Source organism: Vombatus ursinus, unplaced genomic scaffold (genome assembly GCF_900497805.2).
Source record: "Vombatus ursinus unplaced genomic scaffold, bare-nosed wombat genome assembly UNPS02014775.1, whole genome shotgun sequence".
NCBI classification, from domain to species: domain Eukaryota; kingdom Metazoa; phylum Chordata; class Mammalia; order Diprotodontia; family Vombatidae; genus Vombatus; species Vombatus ursinus.
Window position 1 is genome coordinate 10,491,565 of NW_020954553.1, and position 18,661 is coordinate 10,510,225.

The 18,661-nt window shown below is 41.9% G+C and overlaps 1 protein-coding gene across 2 annotated transcripts in view; it reads left to right on the forward strand.

Moving 5' to 3' along the window:
* Positions 1-18,661, forward strand: part of RHBDL2 (rhomboid like 2) — a 38,275-nt gene that overhangs the window by 1,062 nt on the left and 18,552 nt on the right. Inside the window, exon 2 of one of the 2 annotated variants that reach the window (XM_027864609.1) lies at positions 2,143-2,224. In XM_027864609.1, coding sequence (XP_027720410.1) covers positions 2,189-2,224 — 36 coding nt within the window. In that variant the 5' untranslated portion in view covers positions 2,143-2,188. Of the gene's footprint in view, positions 1-2,142; positions 2,225-11,087; positions 11,180-18,661 lie in introns of those variants that run through there. The other variant, XM_027864610.1, reaches the window with a different exon arrangement.

The window sequence follows — 18,661 nt, forward strand, 5'->3', positions numbered from 1 at the left end:
CGGGCGCCGTCCGGCAGGGGGCGCCGCTTGGTCGCCCTGGAGAGCGGGGGATGGGTGACCCTGACACATCCGAGAGCCGCCACACCCCGACCTCCCCTTCCCCTCAAAGACCCCCCCTCCCCCAACCAGGGTTACTTGGCAGCGATGCCAGGTTCAGCAAGGCTGCTGGGACTTAACCCCCAAAGGATACCTCTCAGCACCCCCTCCCCCATTTTAGAGAAAAGGAAATTGAGGTCGGAAAGTAGAAAGGACTTGCCTCAAATTATGAAGTAGTAGGGACCCAAAAGGGAGAGGCTTTGCCTGACAGTAAATTCCCCATGCCTGCAGACTGCTTAGCGTCTTCCTTTACTAGAATGTAAGCTCCTCGAGGGCAGGGCCCAACACTTAGGGTGAACTTAGTACAAGTTTTACAGATGCAAGTTGCATTGGATTGGATTGCATTAGATTGGATGGCCAGTGGTTGGGGATGTTGCAGAGAGGGCTTTAAACCTAGGCCGGATGGGCCAAGGCCCCTTTTCAAGTCTAAGTGATTGCTGTGATTCTGTAAGGTAGCAGAGCCAGGTTGGGTTTGTTTTTTTTTTTTAAACTCTAAATCCAGTGTTCTTTCCACTACTGCCACCTGAGAGGCCTGATAGATGGATATCTGTCCTTTCTTTAAGAACCCTAAAGAACTAGGTGCCATGTTCTCTTACCTGTTGTAGTATTTCATCACTTTTGACTTGGGAAGTCAACCAAGTTTACCCTTGTTACAGTACAAACCCACGGTCTTATGTGGACATAGAGATTAACTGGTCCTCATATGGCTAACTGTTCCAACAATAACATGCTTGTATGGGAAAATAGTTACTAAGTCTCTCATTTCTCACTAAGCACCCTTTGCTGACCTCTCCTTATAGTATCATTGTTATATCACTTTTCTACTTTCTCTTGCTCTTTTTTGGTTACTTTCCTGTTTCTCCAAGTGCCCTAAAATCCAGAAAGTCACACTGAATACAGCTTTATCATTTAGGGTTTATTTTTAGTAAATAGTGGAGATAATTCTGAAAGGATTTGTAAATTGGTGCAGATGCTGAGAACAATGTTAACTAAAAGTCAGCATAGGGTAGAAGAAAGAGCAAAGATGTTACATGTCTGTATTGGGAAGAAGTTCCTCAGCTCCTATAAGGAATTAGAAGACATGGATGGGTTTCTGTCCCAGCTCCTTCACTTACTAGGTTTGTGTGATATCCTGGGCAAGGTAGCATGGTGCCATTGAATATGTGTGAGGAGGTTTGGCTTGTGATCCTTGTAATTACCAGCTATGTGGATCTGGGCACAGCCTCTCTGAGATTATTTTCTCTTTTGTAAAATGGGCATAATATCATTCTCACTACCTGCCTTCTAAGGAGTTTTGTGGCAGAAGCCTAATGAAATGAGAATTGCTCCTGACCCTTTCACATGCTGTTTGGACTGCCATCTTAGAAAAATGGCAGCCAGAAAGTTTTTCATTTATTGCTTGGGAAAAAACTTTATCTTACAGGAAAACATTAATTGTGAAGATGGTAGACCATCAACATTTCTACTAAAGTAAAGACTTCAATGCTTCTGTTAAATGAAATGGGCTATCATTTCCACCTCACCGTCTCCATATACTTCTGACTTGTTTTCTCATAGGAGCTGAGGAACTTCTACCAACACAGATAACCATTTCTGCAATTTAAAATCTTAAAAAGTTGCTTAGGACCCTAAAAGATTAAATGATACTCTGATCAAGACAATGATTCAAGGCAATTCCAAGGGAGCAATGATGAAAAATGCTATCCCCTTCCAGAGAGAGAGCTGATGAACTCTAAGTGCAGATTAAAGCCTACTTTTAAAACTTTCTTTATTTTTCTTGATTTTTGGTATATTTTCTTTTGCAACATGGCTAATATGGAAACATTTTGCATGACTTCACATGCATAATCCATATCATATTGCTTGCCTTCTCAATGGGCAAAGGGAGGGGAGGGAGAGAAAGAATTTGGAATTCAAAATTTTAAAGAATGAATGTTAAAGTTTGTTTACATGTAATCGGGAAATATTTAACAAAATCAATAATTTTTTTTCAAACAAGAAAGTAGTGAGGATTTATTATATATATATATATTATTTATTATATAGGTGTGTTATCGCCTGTGTAAGCCACAAAGAAAACAATCAGTCCGGAATGACAAAAGTCCCATGGCACAAAGTCAAGAGGCAGGTAGGTGGAATTTGCATTAAATAATGGCATGTCTTTTTGTCAGGGAGGTAGTCAGATGGTGGTAAGGGTTCTTATCAGATGGTAGAGCTAGTAGAGTCCTTCATAGGGTGGGGTGATGTCTCCCAAAGGTTTCTGCCTTCCTGAGAATGTCACCAAGGTCATTCCATCTCTGTGCCTGTGACCTCCATGGTCAGCACAATCTAGTTACTTGGACCTCTGCCTCATCTTTCTCCTCTTGCATTTCAGCCTATGCATTGGCTTCTTCTTCCACTTGGCTCTCATGGCGCAATGGAAGTCAACAAGATGGCACTAAGGACAACAATAATTTTTTTTTAAAGAAAAATGTTAAGTGACCTGCCAACCAGTATGTAGGGGTCAACCAGGGCAGGACTTGAACCTAGATCTTCCTGATTTCAGGACTGGTTCTTTAGCCACTGTACTATAATCTCTCTTTTTTTCCCCTTTTAATTACAGCAACTTAGAATTTCAAAGATAGAGGAGTCATCTCAGCCAATAACTGTATACATACTACCAAAATTCTCTAAAACCTGCCCTCAAAGAAATCTTTTGGGCATTTTTGACTCCTTTTTTCTTATCCTCATGTAAATCACCAAATCATAATGTTTCTTGCATCTAGATCTCTCTTTTCTGGTCTACTGAAACCAACCCAGTCCAGGCCTTCCTACTTCTTGCCTAAGGTACTGCCTCCAATTTCTTTCCCTGTAATCTATTCTGCATACATTTTCAGATCAGTCTTAACAAAAATAACTCCCATCATGTCATTTTGCTATTCAAAGACCTCCAATGGCTTCCTCTTGTCTAAAATCCAAAATCTTTTTTTTTCTTTTCTTAGTTTATTTTTATTTATCAACAATCACTTCCATAAGCTTTTGAGTTTAAAATTTTTCTCTCCTTCCCTCCCTACCTCCCTCCCTCCTTCCCCAAGATGGCACACAATGTGATATAGGCTATACATATACATTCCTATTAAACATTTTTACATTAGTGATGTTGTAAGGAAGAATTAGAACCTATAGAAAGAACCACAAGAAAGAGGAAACAAAACAAAAAAAACAGAAGAAAAAAAATAGCAAATAGTATGCTTCGATCTGCATTTAAACTCCATAGTTCTTTCTTTGGATGTGGATAGTATTTTCCATCATGAGACCTTTGGAGATGTCTTAGATCCTTGCATTGCTGAGAAGGTCTAAAGTCTATCAACGTTAGACATTGTACAACATGGCTATTACTGTGTACAACATTCTCCTGGGTCTGCTCGTTTCACGCAGCATCAAACCATAGAAGTCTTTCCAGGTTTTCCTGAAGTCTGCCTGCTCATCACTTCTTATAGCACAATAGTATTCCATTACATTCATATACCACAACTTGTTCAGCCATTCCCCAATTGATGGGCATTCCCTCAATTTCCAATTCTTTGCCACCACAAAAAGAGCTGCTATATTTTTGTACATGTGGGTCCTTTTCCCATTTGTATGATCTCTTTGGGATACAGCTCTAGAAGTGCCATTGCTGGGTCAAAGGATATGCACATTTTTATAGCCCTTTGGGCATAGTTCTAAATTGCTCTCCAAAATGGTTGGATCATTTCACAATTCTACCAACAATGCATTAGTGTTCCAATTTTCCCACATCTTCTCCAACATTTATCATTTTCCTGTTTTGTCATGTTGGCCAATCTGACAGGTGTGATGTGGTACCTCAGAGTTGTTTTGATTCGCATTTCCCTAATCAATAGTGATTTAGAGCATTTTTTTCATATAACTATAGATGGCTTTAATTTCTTCATCTGAGAACTGCCTGTTCATATCCTTTGACCATTTATCAACTGGGGAATGTAAAGTCCAAGATCTTTAGCCTGGCATTCAAGGGCCTACTTGATCTGGTCCAAACATTCTAGTCTTTTCTCCTACTACTTTTCTAAACCACCCTGTGCTCTGACCAAACTTCCCTACTCACTTTTCTGTAAAAATGCTCCTCAGTCTTCACCTCTATGCTTTTGCTTCTGTTATTCCATCTTTCTGTTGACATGGTATCACAGAGGAAGCACTGGATATGGAGACAAGTGGACCTAGGTTAGAATCTCAATGCTTACTACTTGTGTGACCTTGGTCAAGTCCTGTCATCTTTCCAGACCTCAGTTTGCTCATCTGTAAAAGGAAGGTGTTGGATTAGAGGGTCTTTAGGGTACCTTCTAGCTCTAAATTTTATAACAGTTCTACCCAAGGGTCAGGGCCAATTGATCCTTCTTCCCCATAGCATTCCAGGATTTTTTTTTTTTTGTGAGGTAATTGGGGTTAAGTGACTTGCCCAAGGTCACAGCGCTAGTACGTGTCAAGTGTTTGGTATGAGGCCAGATTTGAACTCAGGTCCTCCTGACTTAAGGGCCGGTGCTGTATCCACTGCACCACCTACCTGCCCCGAATTCCTGGATTCTTCTGCTTCAAAGTGCCCTCTTCCTCTGAACTCTTTGTATCTCTTGAGGAAGGGGGAAGAAACAGATCCATACCTGACAGGACAAGCCTAAGTACCTTTTATCCCCATGACTTTATATTACTTCGATTTTTCCCAACTTTGATGCCTCGTATCTGGGAATACTACTCAAATAACACTTAGTGAACACTGACTTGTATTATGGTTATCTGTACACATGTTTATCATAAACTCCTTGGGAGCAAAAACCCATTTTAGATATTTTTTTTCACCTTATCATACCTCTAGTTCAGTTCTTTGGACAAGATAGATATTAGTTGGGAATGTTTGTTGAATGAATGATTATGAAGATTATTGGCAATGGGAAGGGGGAAAAGTAAGCAAAGGGAGAACAGTTTCTGGCATAGTATTTATTGTAGCCACTGTCTCCAACTCAGGATGGTAGGACTTAGAACTAGGAGGACCTGAAAGCTTACTGCAATCTCCTCACTTTACAGAAGGGGGCCTAGAGAAGTAAGGAAGGAAGGAAAGAAATAAGCATTTATTAAGCACCTGCTATGTGCTAGGCACTGTGCTAAGTGCTTTACAAATTTGGTCTTCACAGCAACCCTGTGGGGTAGGTGCTTATTATTATCCCTACTTTACAGATGAAGAAATTGAGGCCAAGGTTATGTCTTGTCCAAGATTACTAAACTAGTTGGTGTTTGAGGCCAAATTTGAACTGAGGTCTTTGTGACTCCAGGCCTAGCCCTATATACACTTGTCTACCTTGCTGAGGGAAAGGAACTTGGCCAAGGCCATACAGGTAATGAGGGAACTAGGTGGCTCAATGGATACAGCACGGGCCCTGGAGTCAGAAATACTCATCTTCCTGAGTTCAGATCTTCCTAAGTTCAAATCCAGCCTCAGGTACTTACTAGCTGTGTGACCCTGGGCAAGTCACTTAACCCTGCCTCAGTTCCTCATCTATAAAATGAACTGGAGAAGGAAATGGCAAACCACTCCAGTATCTTTGCTAAGAAAACCACAAATGGGATCAGCCTAGCAAGTGAAATTTAACAAAAGGACAAACTGAGCACATTTCTCTGAGCAAGATAATTTATTATCAGGCATGAATCTGAGAGTAGAATGAGTCAATGGCTACCTCAGTTTGTAGCCAAAGACCCCAAGCAACAGGAGAGCTTTTCTTTTATAGATTTTGGGGAGGACAGAACAAAGAACAGGATGGAGTAGGTGGCATCTGGGGGTTGAGGACAATGTGATCGGCTCCATAACTGACACACGGGGAACGGTAGGATTGGCTGGAAGTTCGGCAACGAGGGGCTTGAAATGACCTCCTCTTTCCCCCATGACAAGAATTGTTCTTTGTTTGAAGCCAATTATGTTTTAATGGGTTGCAGAGTTCAATCACAGAACTGTTAGAGCTTGAAGGGGAATAGGAAGAAACACTCTTAGAACATAAAATGTCGGAGCAAGAAGAGACCTCGGAACATACAATGTGAGAACCCACATAGTTCTCCAAGGAAGGAACCCTGGAACATATTGCCAGAGTTTAAATAGGCCTTAGAACATAGAACTCAGAAGGTCAGAGCTGTAAGGAAGCTTCTTGATCATTTGAACCGATCACTAATTCCCTCATTTTAAAGATGGTGAAACTCAAGCCAGCTATCCAAGGGATCACACACTGGGTACAGCCGGTACTGAGACTTGGTCTTTCTGACTTTATTTCCTTATTTCATTCTACCCACCTAAGCTAGGCTATGCTTTGTAGAAACAGAGCAGAAATAATTTGGAAGTGACTGAAAGGTAATATTTATAATTATAATAATATAATTTATAATCAAGTTTTAGATTTGAGCACTTTTGGTGAGGGAAAGAGGGACAAGTTGACCAACAGACCTCAACTCTACCTATGAAATCCTTGTACCCTAGAGAGGAAACTGCTGTGGGAAGCAATAACTCAAAGTAACCCTTTACCTTTCTATCACCATGCCCTAAGAAAGGGATCATTCATCCCTTGACACTTAGCTTTTGTGTTTTTCAGCCTCTGAAAAAATGGCTGCTCAGGTTACTGCTTCTAAGCTTGATGAATGATTTTGGGGTCCTGAAGCTAGGCAGGCACAATGCTGGAATATAGTCTGCCATATAGCCTTACCAAAGGTTCTGTGATTGCTGCCGGTGTTTGCACTGTGGTGGTTGGTAATCCCATTGGAGCTGTTGGGGAAATTCAGCCAATTCAATTCAGCTAACATTTATTAAGTAAATAGCACAGTCCTGTGCTAGGTACTAGGGTTAGAAAGACAAAAAAGGAGCCTCCTTGTCCTCAGGAAGCTCCTATTCTAGTCAGGAAGATACATGTACTCCTCAATGAGTTTGATACCTGGCTTACAATTTTTCTCTCCTCCACAACTGCTACCTTCATACTAGGGGACATCAGCATATATATTGATTCTCCCTCAAATACTTGAACCACTTATTTCCTCAACCTGCTCTCCTTTCAGGAGCCACTCCACCCCATCTCAGCCACACACAAAGATGGTCATACCCTCAGTCTTGCCATTACCCACAAATGCACCACCTCCATGTTCAAGAATTCTGAAATCCCTTTATCCAACCATAAACTATTGGCTTTACCCCTTTCCCTCTGCCTTCCTTTATGTAACCCTACTCTTCATCCTCACCACGACCTCCATTTCCTTAACCCCTCAATTCACTCCCCACACTAACCACTCTCTTCTTCTTCCTATCTTGACCCCTTGGTGAACCAATTGAACTCTACAATGTCCTCCTCTCTTGAATTCCTGGTTCCCTTATTATATTGCTGACGATGCCCAGGTAAGCCTCAATCTTGGATCCCTCCCACTCTTTGTCACCTTCATGCCTACACACATGCTGCTAAATGAAGGTGAGGTTAATCATGAAATCTTATGGAAAATGCTATCCACATCCAAAGAAAGAACTATAGAGTTTGAATGAAGATCAAAGCATACTGTTTGCTTTTTTTTCTTCTGTTTGTTTCTTCATTCTTGTGATTCCTCCTATTAGTTCTAATTCTTCTTTATAACATGACTAATGTGAAAATATGTTTAATAGGAATGTTTATGTAGAGTCTGTATCAATTGCATGCCTTCTTGGGGAAGGAGACAGGGAGGGAGGGGGAGAAAATTTAAAACTCAAGCTTATGGAAATGAATGTTGAAAACTAAAAATAAATTAATAAAAATCAATAATAATAATAATAATAATAATAAAGATAATCATGAAATCATTCCGACTGCATCTACTACAAATTTATGTTACACAATCTCAACTGGGCCTTCATTGCTGCTAGTCAGTGGTGCTATATCTCCTGTAAGTAGTCATTTAATAATATTGAATTGAATTTAATGTGTACAATAAGTATATTAGAAGGCAATTGGAGGAGGCAGAGAGAAGTAGTAACTGTGGGAAGTTCAGAGAAGGCTTCTTAGAGGTGTCATCTGACCTGAAACTTGAGGAGAAAGTGCTGGGCAAATTCTTTCCAGCCCCCTTTTGTTAGAGGAGAGCATGGAAGAGAAGATTTTGTCATTCTTCATTCAATAAACATTTAGGATGTGTCTGCTGTGGGTAAAGTCCTGAGCCTGATACTTTAAGGAATGCAAAGATGAAGATGCCTGGGTCCCTGTCCTCAGAGAGCCCAAAATCTAGGCCTTTCTTCTGTATGTGGGGATGCTATAGGGGAAACAAAACTAGATTGGAATAGCTTTCATTCCTCTGATATCTGCCCCTATGCAATTTAGGCAAATCCTTTCCTTCCAGTCAGGAGCCAAATTTGAACCCAGATCTTTTTTTTTTTTTTTTTTTTTTTGAGGCAATGGGGTTAAGTTACCTGCCCAGGGTCACACAGCTAGTGAGTGTTATGTGTCTGAGGCCACATTTGAACTGGTCCTCCTGACTCCAAGGCCAGAGCTCTATCTATTGCACCACCTAGCTGCCCCCTGAACCCAGGTCTTCTTGATTCCAAAAAGGTTAAAGCTAGGAGGGACCTTTGAGGTGCCAACTCTCTCATTTAAATTAAAAAAATAATAAATATTTTATTTGATACCTTTTAAAAATGAGCCATGCCTGAAGATGCATACTGGTTCTGTACCTATCACCCATTAGGTGATAGGTCTGTACTTACTGTCCACTGAAAATTCACATCCAGTTCTGTACCTGTTGCTACCCATTTGCCAAAGGGGTCCTTGTTGATCCCCTCAATTTGACAGATAGGGAAGCTGGGGTCCAGGGCAGGAATATGCCATTGGCTGGCAAGCTCCTTGTGAGTAGTGGTTGTTCCATGTATTGTATTTGTATTCCTAGTGCCTAGCACAGCCTGGCACACAAAAGGCTCTTAACAAATATTTGTTGACTGATTGAGTCCCTGGAGTTACTTGAGGAGGGAAGTGACCTGGTCAGCCCAGTGCTTTGGAAGTATCATTTTGGTAGCTGTGTGGAGGGTGGACTAGAGAGGGGTGAGACTGGAGATCACTTAGGAAGCCATCACAACAGTCTAGATGAGAGGTGATGAGGGCCTGAACTAGTGTGGTGGCTGGGATGTAAGCTGCATGAAGGCAACAGATAAGAAAAATTGAATGGAGGTAGAGATGTCAAGACATGGTGGTTTACTGGCTATGGGAGATGAAGGGAAAGGAAGACTTGAGGAGGACTGTGGATGCGGATGACTGCAAAGACGATGCTGTCTTCAGCATACATAGGGAAATTAGGAAGAGGGATGGGTTTGAGGGGGAAGACAATGACAATCCCTTCATTTTATTGATGAGGAAACTGAGGCCCAGAGAGGGTAAGTGATTTGCTCAACATCACAAATGCAATTAGTGTTAGGGGTTATGATTAGAATATAGTACCTTGACTCCATATTGAATTTGAGATGCCTATAGGGCGTCCAGTTGGAAATGTACAGTAGACAGTTGGTGATGTAAGACTGAGGTTCAGGATAGAGCTGGATATGTAGATCTGGGAGTCATATTAGAGAGATGATAGTTGAACTCATGAGGACTAATAAGATCATTGAGACAGTGAAGAGAAGGCAGTTGAGGACAGATTCCCTAGGGTACATTCATAGCTGGGGGTGGGGGTGAGACATTTGTGATAGTACCGCAAAGGTAAATGAGGAGTGGCCATTTCTCCCATAGGTAGGAGATATAAGGGAGAACAGTGTCAGGAAAACCCAGGTAAGAGAAAATATTCAGGAGGACAGGGTGGTTTCAAATGTAGCAGAGAGGTCAAGAAGAATGAGGGCTGAGAAAAGGTGGTCAGATTTGGCAATGAAGAGATCGTTAGTAACCATGGAGAGAGCGATTACATTTGAGTGATGAGGTCAGAAGCCAGGCGGCAAGGGATCCAGAAGTCCTTGGGAGGTGGAAAAAGTGGAGGCCATAAACTTCAACAGCTTGAAAATTACCTCCCATTTCCCCTAGAGATGTCTTGTATGTACAGAGTTGCTCACACGTTGTTGTCCCCATTAGAATATGAGCTCCTTGAGGGCAGGGACTATGTTTTTGCCTTTATTGGTATCCTCAGTGCCTAGCACAGTGCCTGGTACATAGTAGGTGCTTAACTGTTGTTGATCACGATAGTGTCAAATGAAAGTCAAGTTCTATGCTTCAGGCTTATCAAATGGCCATTGGTGAAGAGGACAGTTTGGAAGAGAGGACAGCCTGGAAGCAGAGAAAGCTAAAATTGCTTGGCTCTGTAAGGAGGAAAGAGGTGGGTTTTCTTTTTTAAACTCTTATTGGCCCACCCAGGGACTTCATCCAGAAGTTCCCTCCACCTCTGCTGTACTTATAGAGGACTGAGGTTTTATTTTGCTTTGAGAAGATCCAAGAAATTGTGCCAATTGAGGTTTGTGAAAGCATCTATGGTTTTAAAATCTTTTGCACATGTATTCAAAAGGCCAAAATTTATTCTCAGGGAGGCAGATTATGTTGGGAGAAAACATCACATTGAAAAGGCCAGTTCTTCATTTCCCTAGCTAAAAAAGCATCCTTCCAGCCCACAACCACAGAGTGATTGCTGCAAGACCCTGCAACTGGGATATAATAACAGTTTCTAGGATGGCAAATAACTGTGTTAATCTCTTTGGCCCCTAAGCCCAATTTGTAGTCTGTACAATTAGGCCGGCTGCTTAGCAACACTACCACAAGCCCCAGGGCCAAGCTGATCTGGGCAGCCATGGTAGCAGACCAAGCAGTGCCTGCCACCCAGCTGCTTGGACCAGAAACCCACATCAAGTGAAAATTCAGTCTGGACACAGTTCCATTGGTTGAGGCAGCAGGGTGGGGCTCTGAGGGAATTGCTGGGTTTGTTTTTTAAAAATGGATCTTTCCTGTCATTTTAGACTGAAAGGTCTTGTTTGTGCACATCAAGGGAGACAGAATAAGTGTGAGACTCAAGGTCGATGAGTCCATTAAGTGTGGAATGATTGTGCCAAGGGGAGGTGCCAATATCAGCTGTCCTGGGCAAGGTAAGGTAGGAAAAACCAGAGGGATTCAATTGTCAGAAGGGCCCCAGGGCACGCTGCAGGTACAGTCCTCTCCCCAGATCATTCTCCTCATCCTGGCACTCCTCGGAGGCCACCAGTGAAGAAGCCAAGCTGAGCTTCAGATGCTCCAGAGGGACTCCTGTCCCCAGCCCACTGTGGCAGTCTCATGATTTGGTCTTCTTTTGTCATTGCTTTGGAGAATATTCATAATTTCCCAGTGACCAAAGCTCACCTAGGCACCTTCAGCTTTTTATGACCTTCAGGGGACTGTCATGTGGTCAGGGGAAAAGAAGAGGTGGGGGAAGGGACAGGATGATCTCTGCCTGGCAAACAGACTGTTGATTTATATTCATGCTGCTAGACCCAAGGTGACATTCTCTTTGAAGCTAGGAATCCAAGGTCTTTTTTTCAGCCAGATCCAATCTCTCCATGTCCCCTCAATGAATGAAATGTGACAAAGTGGGGTATGGTTCAGGGCACAGGTAAAGGGGGCAGAAGGAAGGACTACCTGATAACATGAACAGTTACTTTGCAGTGGGTAGTCCATCAGTCAGCTATGTGCCGGGCACTGTGCTAAGTGCTGGGGATAAAAAGAAAAGGCAAAAGACAGTTCTTTCCCTCAAGGGGTTCACAGGCTAACAGAAGGTGTTGGGGGTGGCGTGGGGTGGAGAGACAACATATGTAAAATTAGTAGCACTTAACTAGGACTTTAAAGTTTACAAAGTCATTTCCTGACAATGCTGGAAAGTGAGTAGAACAAGTGTGTTTTTTTTTAAATTAATTTACTTTAATTTATCAACAATCACTTCCATAAGCTTTTGAGTTTTAAATTTTTCTCCCCCTCCTTTCCCACCTCCCTCCCCAAGACGGTGCACAATCTGATACAGGCTATACACATACATCCCTATTAAACATTTTCACATTAGTGATGTTGTAAGGAAGAATTAGAACCAATAGGAGGAACCACAAGAAAGAGAAAACAAAACAAAACAGAAGGAAAAAAATAGCAAATAGTATGCTTCGATCTGCATTCAGACTCCACAGTTTTTCCTCTGGAGGTGGACAGCATTTTCCATCACGAGTCTTGGAATTGTCTTGGATCGTTATATTGCAGAGAAGAGCTAAGTCTATCATAGTTGATCATCGCACAGTGTTGCTGTTACTGTGTACCATGTTCTCCTGGTCCTGTTCACTTCACTCAGCATCAGTAGAACCAGTGTTATTACTCCCCTCCAATCCACCAACTTTACAGATGCAGAAACTGAAGGTCTGAGGACTGCCCAAGGTCACACAGCATTGTGAAGTGAGGAAAAAACAGAATTTGGACTGAGCGAGCCTGGATTAAAATTCCAGATCTGCGACTTACCTTTATGATCTTATCTATATTACAATGGGCAGCTCACTTAACCTGCTTACACCTCAGTTCCCTCCTCTGTAAAAGGGAGATACTGGACTTTAGAGTTCTTTCCAGCTCCAAATCCTACAGGCTTGGCCAATGGTAGAAGTAGATTTTGGAGACAAGTCTCCTGACTCCTGCCACTAAGGACAGAGTAAGAAAGAATGAAGTTTGGCAGGAAGGTCATAGGTGAGACATTCAATAAGCATGTATTAAATGCCTGCTGATTGCAGGATACTCTGATAGGCGTTGGGGATACAAAGAAAAAAGAAATAGTTGGGGCTCACAAGGAGAATCCATTCTACTGGAATATGTTATACTGAATTCAGGAGGACCTGAGTTCAGATCTTGCCTCAGACACTTATCAGTTGAGTGACCCTGGGCAACTCACTTCCTCCCTTCTCTGAGCCTCGGTTTCTTCATCTGTAAAATGGGGATAATAATAGCATCTAACTCCCCAGGTAAAGGTTCAATTGAGATAACAGATTTGTAGTCTTTTGCAAGCCTTAATGTGGTATATAAATCTAGCTACTATGGCAGAGTGAGGGAGAAGGAGAGAAATGTGCACAGATAAGACAGTATCTATCTAAAGAGGCTGAGGCAATGAAGAGATTCATGGTATGTATGGAATAGAAAGCATGCCAATTTGCCTGGAATGTAGAATGTATTAGAGGGGAGTAATACAAATTTAGTTGGGAAAGACGGCTTGGAAATGGTGTTTTCCAAAGGAGTTTGCATCTGATCCTGGAGGCAAGAGGGAACCACTGGAGTTTCTTGAGCAGGGCAGGGATGTGGTCAGACCTCTGCTTTAGAAATGTCGCTTCGGAAGCTGTATGAAAGATTGGAATGGGTGAGAGACTTCAAGCAGGGAGACTGATTAGGAGGCTATGTCCAAGTGAGAGACAATGAGGGCTTTGCTAGGATGGCAGATGTGTGAGTGAACAGAATGGGGGAGAGATGTGAGCGGCCTTGTAGAAGGGACATTAGAAATCATCTCCTCCAAACTAGTCTTTTATACAGAATGGTAGACTAAGGCCTAGGGTGGGGAAATGACTTGGCTAAGGTCACAAGCTCTGAACCCGGATTTCTGATTCCTAATCCAGCATTCTTTTCCCTACAAAATCCCTACAAATTTTTTTCCCTACAAAAAGCCCAAATTAGGCTGAAACACAGACTATGTCCATTTTTTACTCTAAGTGACAAAGAATAGTCCAAATTCTATCATATCTGTCACATAAAAATTGCTCCAAGAAGGCACTGGCTTCAAAGATGTTAAAACATTTGGAAATAATTGAACCCTTGAAAAAAATTACAGACATTTTGGGAAATGGTAACATATGTAAGACATTTTTTTTAAGTACCCCTTTTAGATCTAAAGTCATTTTGCAAATCTGAGATATTCAAGTGTATACTATCTGCTTGAAGAAGTTATAGAATGTAAACAGTAGGTAACCAATGACAAACAGTTATTCCTTCCACATCTCAATTTTCCCCACTGAGATTTTGATATATCACAGGTCAGCATACAAAGTTAAATGGGAGTTTTTGGGGAGTTTTGCGAAAGCCACAGATGACATGTGAAGGCCAGCAGATGAAATAGAGCCTATGACCAAATACTTAACCCAAATTTTACAATAAGGTACTGTAAACACCCTATAAAAGAAAAAAGAAACAATTTAGACTTCTTCTCTGGTACAAAGGGAGGGCCAAAAAATTTTACTTGGATTTTCCAGCTTGCAGAGGCAGGGATTGGGGGGACACTGTGAATGCCTCTATCTCCCCCATGTTGAAGGGATAACTGTATGTAGGTATGTACCTTTGACCCCCTATAATTTCAACACGTTATTTGAGGGGGACTCAATTGAGAAAGGGTCCCCCAGTCAACTTCTCTTCTACACTCACAAAATGATTATGCTTAGCATATTCAAAGTATAGTATACTTGAGACAATCATTACAAATTTGCTACTTGAATTTCTTGTTAAATGTTTCACATCGTTATTACAAATGGCCCTTGAAGCTGTTCTGAAGATGAATTCCAGAGTGCTTCCTCAGAGAGAGTCTTGTAACCCAGGAATCTTCTGACCTTGGCATTTGCACCTATTGACAGATTGGGTCCAAGAAATCACACACACCTCTATTCTCTTTAAAAACAAGAGTGAACATTTATGGAACATGGGTAAAAATATACCAGTATTACCTTAAAAGCAGGAGCTCTTAACTTTTTTGTGTGAGTTATTGACCCCTTTGGCAGGCTAGTGAAACCTAAAGACCCTTTCTCAGTATCATATATAGTGACTTGCCCAGGGTCACACAGCTAGTGTCAAGTGTTTGGTCTGAGGCCGGATTTGAACTCAGGTCCTCCTGACTTCAGGGCCAGTGCTCTCTCCACTGCACCAACTAGCTGCCCCTCAGTATCATATTTTTAAATAATTGAAGAAAATGCTAAATTTCAAATAGAGGTTAGTGGAAATAATAGCGTCATTTTTCCCCCACCCCAGTTTATACACCGACGGAAATCTATTCATGGAAACTTGAGTTAAGAACTCCTATTTGAGATGAAGTTTTGCCTTAAACCAAATTACCACCTACCACACAACTTTTTGGCAAAGGGAATTTGGCTCTAATGTAAAAAACAAGTATATACACACACGAAACTTGCATGCCCCAAGGGGGGAATTACACCTTTCCAGTCAGAGATCTAGAAGAGATCTTAGATCTCTTGTAATGACTTGCTCAAGTTTGTAGCAGTTGTAGAGTAACCAAATAGCAGGAGTTATGACTCAATCCCAGGTCTTCTGACTTCCAGGCCAGTGTATTTTTTCACTACACTCATAGGCCCCCAAAGTTCTACAGAACTATTTCTGAAGCTTTGGTTATATGGCCTGGGGACCATCAGTCCAAGGCCATGGCAATCTTTCAAGTGACCATGGAAAAAGAACCACTAAGCAAAGTAGCCAGGGACATGACGGCATCTCCAGGATGGAGAATGGCATCACATCCCAGAAAAGAAGACCTTTATAATCCAAGCTTTATAATCCATTCCCTCCTTGCACCAGAGATCTAGGACAGGGGTGGGAAACCTATGGCCTTAAGGCCATATGTGGCCTTCTAGGTCCTTGGGTACGGCCTTTTGACTGAGTCCAAGTTTTACAGAACAGATCCTTTTATTAAGGGGATTTGGTCTGTGAAGTTTGGATTCAGTCAAAGGGCTGCACTTGAGGATCTAGAGGGCCACATGTGGCTTTAAGGATGCAGGTTCCCCACCGGACCTTCGGGTTTAAGGGCCATACTCTTTCTTCCATTGTCAGGTCTGTGGTACCTTCAGAGCAAACGTCAAAACCTCCAGTTTTGTGACTCTGGCAAGGGGCAAAGAAAGGAGGTGGTAGCTGTAGGGATAGAGAGCTAGACTTGGAGATGGAAGACCTGTGTCCAAATCCCACCTCAGATTCTGACTGGGCAAGTCACTTAATGTCTATATGCCTCAGCTTCCTCATCTGTAACATGGAGATAATAACAGTACCTGCCTCCCAAGGTTGTAAGGATCACATAATATTTGTAAAGTGCTTTGCAAACCTTAAAACACTATATAAATGGTAGCCATTGTTGTTGTTGTTGTTGTAATTTCCAATTTCTTAATTTCACCTCCTTGGCATGCTACCCACCTCCTGACAGAGACCTGATGGACTCATGGAACAGAATAAGACATATGGCCAATGTGAGAATTTGTTTCGTTTGACTACACATATTTGTTACAAGGGTTTTCCTTCTCTTTCCCTTCCCTTTCTCTTTCACCTTCCCCTTCCCCTTCCTTTTTCCCTTCCTTTCCCTTCCCAAAGTTGGAAAGAGACACTTGATTAATTAGTTGAAAAAAGTTTAATTAAAAAATTGTTCACCTTTCCTTTCCCTATTGGGACTATGTCTTGATATTTTCCTCATTTCCATGTTGCATATCTGACTAATGTGGCAAAAAGAGAGGGAAGGGAGATGTAAATATAGAGGATAAGGCAGGAATTTACTAGATCCCATTCCCACCATTCCTTCTCACTATTGCCCTTTCCATGTCTCTAGCCAGCAACTTTAATATCTTTTTCATTCATTCATTCAACAACTATTTATTAAACACATACTGTGTACCAGGAATTGTGCTAGAGTCAGGGGTGGGGAACTTGTGGCCTTGAGGCCACATGTGGCCTTCTAGGTCCTCGAGTACAGCCTTTTGACTGAGTCCATGTTTTACAGAACAAATCCTTTTATTAAGGGGAATTGTTCTGTGAAGAATTCTGTCAAAGGGCTGCACTTGAGGACCTAGAGGGCCACATGTGGCCTTGAGACCACAGGTTCCTCACCCCTGTTAATAACTATGGGGGCACAAAGACCAAACTAAAACAGGCCCTGCCCTCAAGGAGTTTACATTCCATTGGGAGGAAATCACATGTGCACAGAGAAGTTCATACAGGCAATATCCCAACTAAATACAAAGTGATTTATTTTTGGTCGAGGAGAGGGCACTAGCAACATCAGGGTTATGGATAAGTGTCATGTGTGGAGCTTGGAGGAATTTTTCCTTGTTTCTGGTGCCTTCTGTGGGCCAGGTTTGAACTTGATCTTTTTTACACTTCAAGCTTCCTCTGGAGGGAAGAGGTCAGTGGAGTCCCAGAGAAATCTTCTCCTACCTTCAGAGAAAATTACTTCTTTAGTCTAGTCCAGGGGTGGGGAACCTGCGGCCTTGAGGCCACATGTGGCCCTCTAGGTCCTCAAGTGCAGCCCTTTGACTGAAGCCAAACTTCACAGTTAATAAAAGGATTTGTTCTGTAAAATGTGGACTCAGTCAAAAGGCCGCACCTGAGGACCTAGAAGGCCACTTGTGGCCTCAAGGCTGCAGGTTCCCCCTCCCTGGCTGGTTGCAGGTTCCCTGGGCTGAGCTTTAAGACTAGTATCTCTTCCTTTTTGTCAATTTATGAGAAGCAACAAAAATTCAAGAACCAAGAAACCATTATTATATTAATAATAGTTTTTTTAAAATGTGGTGGCTATTTTCTGGACCTGGTATCCTTTGAGATGTTAGGCAGATACAGAAAGTCTCCCCTTTCAGAGAATTAACTGAGGAAGGATATTCTGGGAAGTGACTAGTCCGTTAGAGGGAGAGCTGGCTTATATCTCACTGGCTCCTTCTAGGACCCCGGAGCTCACTGTGACCTCTTGGCAGAGGTCTGTCTGGCTGTCCCCCTGCCATCCCAGCTACAGCCCAGGTTTGGATCCCATCCTCCCTGTCATCATCTTAACTCTTTCGACTCTTCCAAAGATTTAAAATCACTATGTAAATGTGATATCATGTGGAAAGAGGGTTAGATTGATTCTGCTCAGCATCACAGGGCAGAACTTGGGGAGATTACAGGAGGCAGATTTTGGCTTAATCTAAGGAAAAACTACTCAAAGTATTATGTGTTACCTGGGAAGGTAGTGAATTCCCTTGGTTAGTTAGTTAGCTAGTTAGTGAAGCAGCTAAGTAGCACTGGATCTGACACCAGGAAGATCTGACTTCAAATCTAATCTCATGACATTTACTAGCTGTGTGACATTGGGCAAGTCACTTAACCTCTGTTTGCTTTAGTTTCCTCAACTGTAAAATGGGGATGATAATAATAGCACTTATTTCCCAAGGTTGTTGTGAGGATCAAATGAGATATGTGTATAAAGTGCTTAGCACAGTGCCTAGCACTATATAGAAAGCTCATAGTACGTGCTATTTAAATGTTTATTCCCTTCTCTCACCCATCCCCCCAAGACTGGAAGTTTGTACTAGATAACTTTCCAGTTCTGGATGTATCATATCACTTCCCTTCTCTGGTCTTCAGTTTATCTGTAAAATCAAGAAGTGGGACTCTGGGACCCACAAGATCCCCTCTAGCTCTGAAAACTGTGAGCCTAGAGTATGTTTTATACTATTTTAACTATTTGGTGGTATTTTCAGATGATTATCCTAATCTTTTCTGATGTCTTAGAAACTATTCTTGGGGGTCTCCTATATTATTTTGACCTATAGAGCCTTTTCATCCACGAAGTTTCT